Source organism: Cololabis saira, chromosome 10 (genome assembly GCF_033807715.1).
Source record: "Cololabis saira isolate AMF1-May2022 chromosome 10, fColSai1.1, whole genome shotgun sequence".
Taxonomy (NCBI): Eukaryota; Metazoa; Chordata; class Actinopteri; order Beloniformes; family Belonidae; genus Cololabis; species Cololabis saira.
In genome coordinates, this window is record NC_084596.1 from 20,461,755 (window position 1) to 20,468,638 (window position 6,884).

At 39.0% G+C, this 6,884-nt stretch overlaps 1 protein-coding gene across 1 annotated transcript; it reads left to right on the forward strand.

Moving 5' to 3' along the window:
* Positions 1 to 3,069: 3,069 nt before the first annotated feature.
* ifnphi3 (interferon phi 3) lies at positions 3,070 to 6,594 on the forward strand. Its single transcript, XM_061731422.1, has 5 exons — positions 3,070 to 3,198; positions 3,279 to 3,371; positions 5,649 to 5,810; positions 5,898 to 5,969; positions 6,487 to 6,594. The coding sequence occupies exons 1-5, from the start codon at positions 3,070 to 3,072 to the stop codon at positions 6,592 to 6,594; spliced, it is 564 nt and encodes a 187-aa protein (XP_061587406.1).
* Positions 6,595 to 6,884: the final 290 nt, after the last annotated feature.

Consider the following 6,884-nt stretch of genomic DNA (forward strand, 5'->3'; position numbering starts at 1 on the left):
GTCTGTCACACACACACCAACACTAAATTTAACAATAGTGAACAAAATAAAACACAGGAAACATTAAGGCCAGCAAAATCTTTGTGGTGGGACAACAGGACCTGCTGCGTCTGTGCCCATATCTTTATATGTTATTATTATTATTATATGTGTGTGTGTGCCAGACAGCGGGGAGGACTCGGGCTTCACCTCCAGGTAGGAGTTGGGAATTGTGAATTAAAAGTTGCGTTCAGTATTGAACCAATACGGACATATATATTATGCTCTTATTTATTGATGTCATAATATACAGGTGAAGGTCGGAAAATTAGAATATATTGCAAAACTTCATTCATAGTAAATTCAACTATTGAATGTACGATTAATTATTGAATTGGTGATTATGGCTCACAGTTTATGAAAACCCCAAATAAAAAATAAATTAGAGAATATTTTATGAAATCAATAAACAATTCCATCATCAAAATTATAACAAATAAAGGTTTAACATATCTTGCTTTGCATGTAATAAGACTAGGTAATATATTAGTTTCACCTTTTAAGTTGAATTGTTGAAATAAATTAACTTTTACACCATATTCTAGTTGAATTATTGAAATAAATTAACTTTTACACCATATTCTAGTTGAATTATTGAAATAAATTAACTTTTACACCATATTCTTCACCTGTAGACTATATTATACATCTGGGCTGATGTGGACATACATAGCATAGGAGGCTATTTCATTTGCTAGCATGGTTGTCTGTCTCTACAATCATGCAAGTTCAATGCTATTAAAGCACTTTAAACTTTAAATCAAAGCATTTTGTTTTTTCATATAAAATAAACTAATTTCTGTGCAGTTTTTTTGGCGCTTGCGCTGCTGAAATTGGGGCGTCCCTTATTTCTATTTCTGAAAGGTGGCAACCCTAGTTGTTTCATTATCTTCTAAAACTTGTGTAAATACATTCTGAATAATTTGAATGAGAGAAGTTGTTTGTGTTTATTATTATCTCCATCCAGGTCCCTCCTAAAGAGAACCCCAACATTTTCACCTCTGCTACGTCCAACACCAACTTAACCTCTGACTCCTGACCTTAACCTCTAACCCCAACTGTAACCTCTAACCCTAACCAGGACCCGGGTCAGGGACCAGCTCCAGGTTCAGATTCAGGTCCAGGTACAGGTCCAGGACCAGGACCAGATCCAGGACCAGGTTCAGGACCAGGACCAGCTCCAGGTTCAGGTTTTATGCAGAAACACCTAAAAAGAAGGGAAATTCCCAACTTCGTAGAATTTAGTTTTTAAGGCATCAGTTTCATTTTTCTGGTTTTTGATCTTGACACTATTTAAACCACAAGATGACAGAGACGATCAGAACAGCTGCAGACACCGGAGGAACCAGATCTACCGGGACCAGGACCCCCAGCAGAACCAGAACCACAAGAACCACCAGAACCACCAGAATCTTAAGAGCCTGCAGGATCTCCAGAGCTCCAGAACCTCATCCAGGAGCCTCCAGACCTCCATCATCTTCAGAACCTCCAGAACCAGAACACCCCTCAGGACCTCCAGGACCTCCAGAACCTCCAGGACCCTGGTGGCTTAATCAGGTAGGAAACTCTTCCCGGGAGACCCAGGTCCGGGTTTGTGGGTCAGAACCAGGAACCCTGCCTTTAACTCCATCTGGGTTCTGAGGTGGACTATAGTGGCCTCTGGTTTTGGGCCTGAACCGGGCCTGAACTGGGCCTGAAACGGGGCCACCGGAGCTGGTCCTGGACCTGGACCTGGACCAGGACCAGGACCAGTTCTGGTTCAGTTAGGTTTCGTTTCAGTGTAGCCTGAAGAATTCGGGAACCGCTGATCTGCTGACTCACTCCGAATCTTCAACGCTAACTTTCTCATCTCATCTACATCTGAAACTTATCGAGATGATTATTTTTCCTCTTCTCAAAGTTTCCGTCCGACGTCTTTGATTCGCTCGTCCTGGACCCGGTCTGTCAGGAACCACCGACCAGCTCCACTTTCAGCTTTGTGTCTCAACTGAAATCAGAAACTCAAGAAACATTAATATCATTATTATTATTATTATAATTATAATTATAATAATAATAATAATAATAATAATAATAATTATTATTATTATTATTATTATTATTATTATTATTATTATTATTATTATTATTATTATTATTATTATTATCATCATGTTCGGGAACCATCGAGCTGCTGACTCACTCCAAATCTTCAACGCTAACTTTCCGTTTTCTCGTCTACATCTGAAACTTATCGAGATGATTATTTTTCCTCTCCTCAAAGTTTCCGTCCGACGTCTCTGATTCGCTCGTGGAACCGTTTCCTTCGTAACCGAGAACTCCGTCGTTTATAAACCGTGTGGACTCCCGACCCGCTCAGAACCTCTGCAGCTTCTCCACCCGACTGGCAGGTGAGCCGCACCTCTGTGATGTCACTTCCTGTTTCAGGGGAACCTGGGACCGGACCTCCAGGACCAGGATCAGGGCCCCCCTAGATGGCCCTGAACCTGGTCCAGGACCAGGACCAGGTCCAGGTCCAGGTCCAGGCCCAGGTTCAGGCCCAGGTCCAGGTCCAGGCCCAGGTTCAGGCCCAGGTCCAGGTCCAGGCCCAGGTTCAGGCCCAGGTCCAGGTCCAGGCCCAGGTTCAGGCCCAGGTTCAGGATCAGGTTCAGCTTCAGAAACCCCTGACACGGCAGAACCTCCTCTGATGTGACCAGACTTGCAGTGCTGGACGAGATCCAGGTTCTGGTCCTGAACCTGGACCAGATCCGGGTCCAGGTCCAGGTCCAGGAACCAGGACCAGGACCAGGTCCAGGTTCAGCTTCAGAAACCCCTGACACGGCAGAACCTCCTCTGATGTGACCAGACTTGCAGTGCTGGACCCGGTCCAGGTTCAAGTTCAGGCCCTGACTCACCCTCCGAGGCGTCTGATTGGCTGATCTGCTCCGTTCTGCAGGATCTTACCTGAACATCACCTGAAGCTCCGGCTCACAGAGACTCAGTGGGACCCAGAACCAGGACCAGAACCAGGACCAGACCAGGACCAGGATCATGAAACCCTCCTCCGTCCTGCTCCTCCTCCAGCTCTGCTGCCTCCAGGTGGCGGTCCTGGTCTCCAGGTCCACCTGCCGGCTCCCGGAGACCCTGGTCCAGGAGACCCACCACCGGCTCCGAGACCTGGTAAGTTCTGGACCTGGACCAGACCCAGAACCAGACCCAGAACCAGAACCTGAACCAGATCTCTGCTCCCTGTCCCACAGGGGGGGTCCATCCCGAACCACTGCAAGACCCAGACGGACCAGATCCACTTCCCCGAGTCCATCCTCTCACATGGCGCCCGCCGTCTCCCTCAGGTAAGAAAGCAGCAAGACACAATTAAACAGTAAAAAACAAATAAAATGATAAGAAAAGAGGTAAAATAATAAAAATTAAAAGCGGCAAGACACAATTAAACAGTAAATAACCAATAAAATGAAATAAAATGATAAGAAAAGAGGTAAAATAATAAAAAGCACAAGTTGTTATAAGGGCAGTAGAGTACAGCAGGTACATCTCATTCTTACAATGGCAAGAATTACGTTTCTATACGGTCAAAACGTACAAAGACCAGGTCAAATACAGTATTACAAAAGTAATCTGTAACAATTCGTACAGTGAATTAAACCAATTTGACAATTCTATGCCACAATGCCTGTTTCCAGGTCTTTGAGAGGAAAGTGGAGTAGAACAGAATAGTAACGCTACAAAAGATGCATATTTTTACTGGAAATATATGTTGTGGAACCGTGAAAATCATCATAAAATGTAAAACGGTATCAGACACCAACATTTCTGAGCAGGATTCTTCTTTAATGCAGGCATTATAATCACTTTAGATGATCAAGATGACACTATGACATCCCATAAACAACAAATGAACAGAAACGTGACAAAATGAATCAATAATCCCAGCAAAAGTGACGACGCTCATTAAAACAAGGATAAACTTCATGGCCTAGATGATGTTTTACTGCATATTGGAATGTTTCATGTATGGTTTTTTTGCTTTAAGATAATGATTTACATGTACGGTAAAGTTTAATGTAGGTTTGTCATGTTATTTCGTTTTTCTTTCTTTATCTTATAACAATTTGTACGGTGAGTTAAACCAATTTGACAATTCTATGCCACAATGCCTGTTTCCAGGTCTTATTTCAAACAACTGACGAGAATTAAGTTTCTATACGGTCAAAACGTACAAAGACCGGGTCAAATACAGTATTAGAAAGTAATCTGTAACAATTCGTACAGTGAGTTAAAACAATTTGACAATTCTACGTCACAATGCCTGCATTCAGGGCTTATCCATAACTTTGCGCAGTTTTTAAAAAGTATTTAATGTAAGAGTACGCTTAAATAACAAATAAAATTAAATAAAGTGATAAGAAAAGAGGTAAAATAATAAAAAGCACAAGTTGTTAAAAAATAAGGGCAGTAGAGTGCAGCTGGTAAGTATTTAATTTAGGAGTACGCTTCAGTAAACAGTAATGTTTTTAGCCCTGATTTAAAGGAGCTGACTGATAGTAGAGATGCTAATGATCGATTAATTCATTAATTGATGACCTTATCAATCGATTAATGATTAAGTGATAAGGCAAGGCAAGTTTATATGTACAGCACAATTCAACACAAGGCAATTCAAAGTGCTTTACATCAACATTAAAAGCAGCAAGACACAATTAAACAGTAAATAAAAACAGCAAATAAAATGAAATTGAATTGAATTGAATTGAAATTTTATTTTGAACATGAAACAGTAGTCAAAACAAAACAAAACAATGGTAATCAATAATAAATAAATGTAAATGAGAAAACAAAATGACAAAAATATGAATAAAAACATGCATTCATCATAATTAACATGCTCGAAAAGGAGGAGGAAGAAGTAAAAACGTATTAAATCCTACCCCCTAAACTCTATTTCATTATAATCAAAATGTATTTAATTTCTATACAAAAAACAAAAGATATATATATATATATATTTATATATATATATATATATATATATATATATATATATATATATATATATATATATATTTATTTATATATATATATATATATATATATATATATATATATATATATATATATATATATATATATATATATATTTATATTTATATATATATATATATATATATATATATATATATATATATATATATATATATATATATATATATTTATTTATATATATATATAATAAGATCATATAATAATATATTCATAATTTATAATAATAACAATATAGTAAGAGTTATAAGTAGCAGCAAATGAACAGAAAAGAGAGGGATTTGTGAGATGAATCAGCTCTGGATGTTTCGTGTTTTCATAGGATGAGATGTTATTTTTCAAAGCAGAGCAGCCCTGTTCATGTGTTCATGTCCCTGTTCATGTCCCTGTTCATGTGTTCATGTCCCTGTTCATGTGTTCATGTCCCTGTTCATGTGTTCATGTCCCTGTTCATGTGTTCATGTCCCTGTTCATGTGTTCATGTCCCTGTTCATGTGTTCATGTCCCTGTTCATGTGTTCATGTCCCTGTTCATGTGTTCATGTCCCTGTTCATGTGCTCATGTCCCTGCAGTGCCGCTGGACCTCCATGCTGGTGTACGGGGCCCTGCAGGGGGCCCAGCTGGTCTTCGACGACTACGTGGTACCTGAGGGGGAAGGGGGCGTCTCCTGGGACTCCCAGAACCTGGACCTGTACCAGAACGTCCAGTACCGGCTGGTGGAGGACCACCCCTGTGTGAGTACAGAACCAGGACCTGAACCAGGACCTGAACCTGAGCTGGTCTAGATATATACAGAGGTTCATTCCTGTTTCTCTCTGCAGCTGAACAACACCGAGGCATCGGCCGCTTTAGCGCCGTACTTCAGCAACGTGACGGCGCTGATCGCACAGCAGGTAGTTTATTATTATTATTATTATTATTATTATTATTATTATTATTATTATTATTATTATTATTATTAGTAGTAGTAGTAGTAGTAGTAGTAGTAGTAGTAGTAGTAGTAGTAGTAGTAGTATCATCATCATCATCATCATCATTATTATTATTAAACATTATTATTATTATTATTGACATCATCATTATTATTATTATTATTATTATTATTATTATTATTATTATTATTATTATTATTATTATTATTATTATTATTATTATTATTATATAAATGTGCTAGCATGTGTTGGGATGGGATGGGATGGGATGTGAACTTTAGTCTGTAAAGAAAATGTCAACAGAATCAACAATGAGTGAAAATACAGGATCAATTGTAAAAAAAAAAAAGTTGATCAACAGAAGTAACCTTCATGTTTTAAATTTTAGACAGTTTTCTTTTATTTTGATTGCACTGTTGAGCATGTCAGTCACCTGTGTGGACCAATCAGAGCTAAGGGGCGTGTCTCTCTGTTACAGGACAGCGCAGCCTGTGGCTGGCAGGTTCTGAGGACTGATCTGCTCTGGGTCCTAAAGTCCACCCTCCACAACCGCAGGGAGTGCTTCAACCGGACCAAGGCCCAGTAGAACCAGAGCCTGATGTGGACCAGAACCACGTGACTCCCCAGTGCCCATAGCCGCGCCCACAAAACACACCAGCATCACGACATCCACAAATGTTTTTTCACTCAAAAATCAACATGTTTACAACAGTACTGACGTAAGGTCGTATTTTATTTGTTCTAATGTTTATTTATTTAACTATTTATTTACTATTTATTTATCTATTTATTATTTATTTATTTGTTTGTTTATTTATTTATTTATTTGACTATTTAATAATTTATTTACATTGACAAATTTACTTGAATGATGAT

Coding starts and splice junctions, on each gene's coding strand:
- ifnphi3 (XM_061731422.1), top strand. CDS start 3,070: ATGAAACCCTCCTCCGTCCTGCTCCTCCTCCAGCTCTGCTGCCTCCAG. Junction 5,811..5,897: donor TGGTGGAGGACCACCCCTGT/GTGAGTACAGAA, acceptor TTCTCTCTGCAG/CTGAACAACACCGAGGCATC. Junction 5,970..6,486: donor CGGCGCTGATCGCACAGCAG/GTAGTTTATTAT, acceptor TCTCTGTTACAG/GACAGCGCAGCCTGTGGCTG.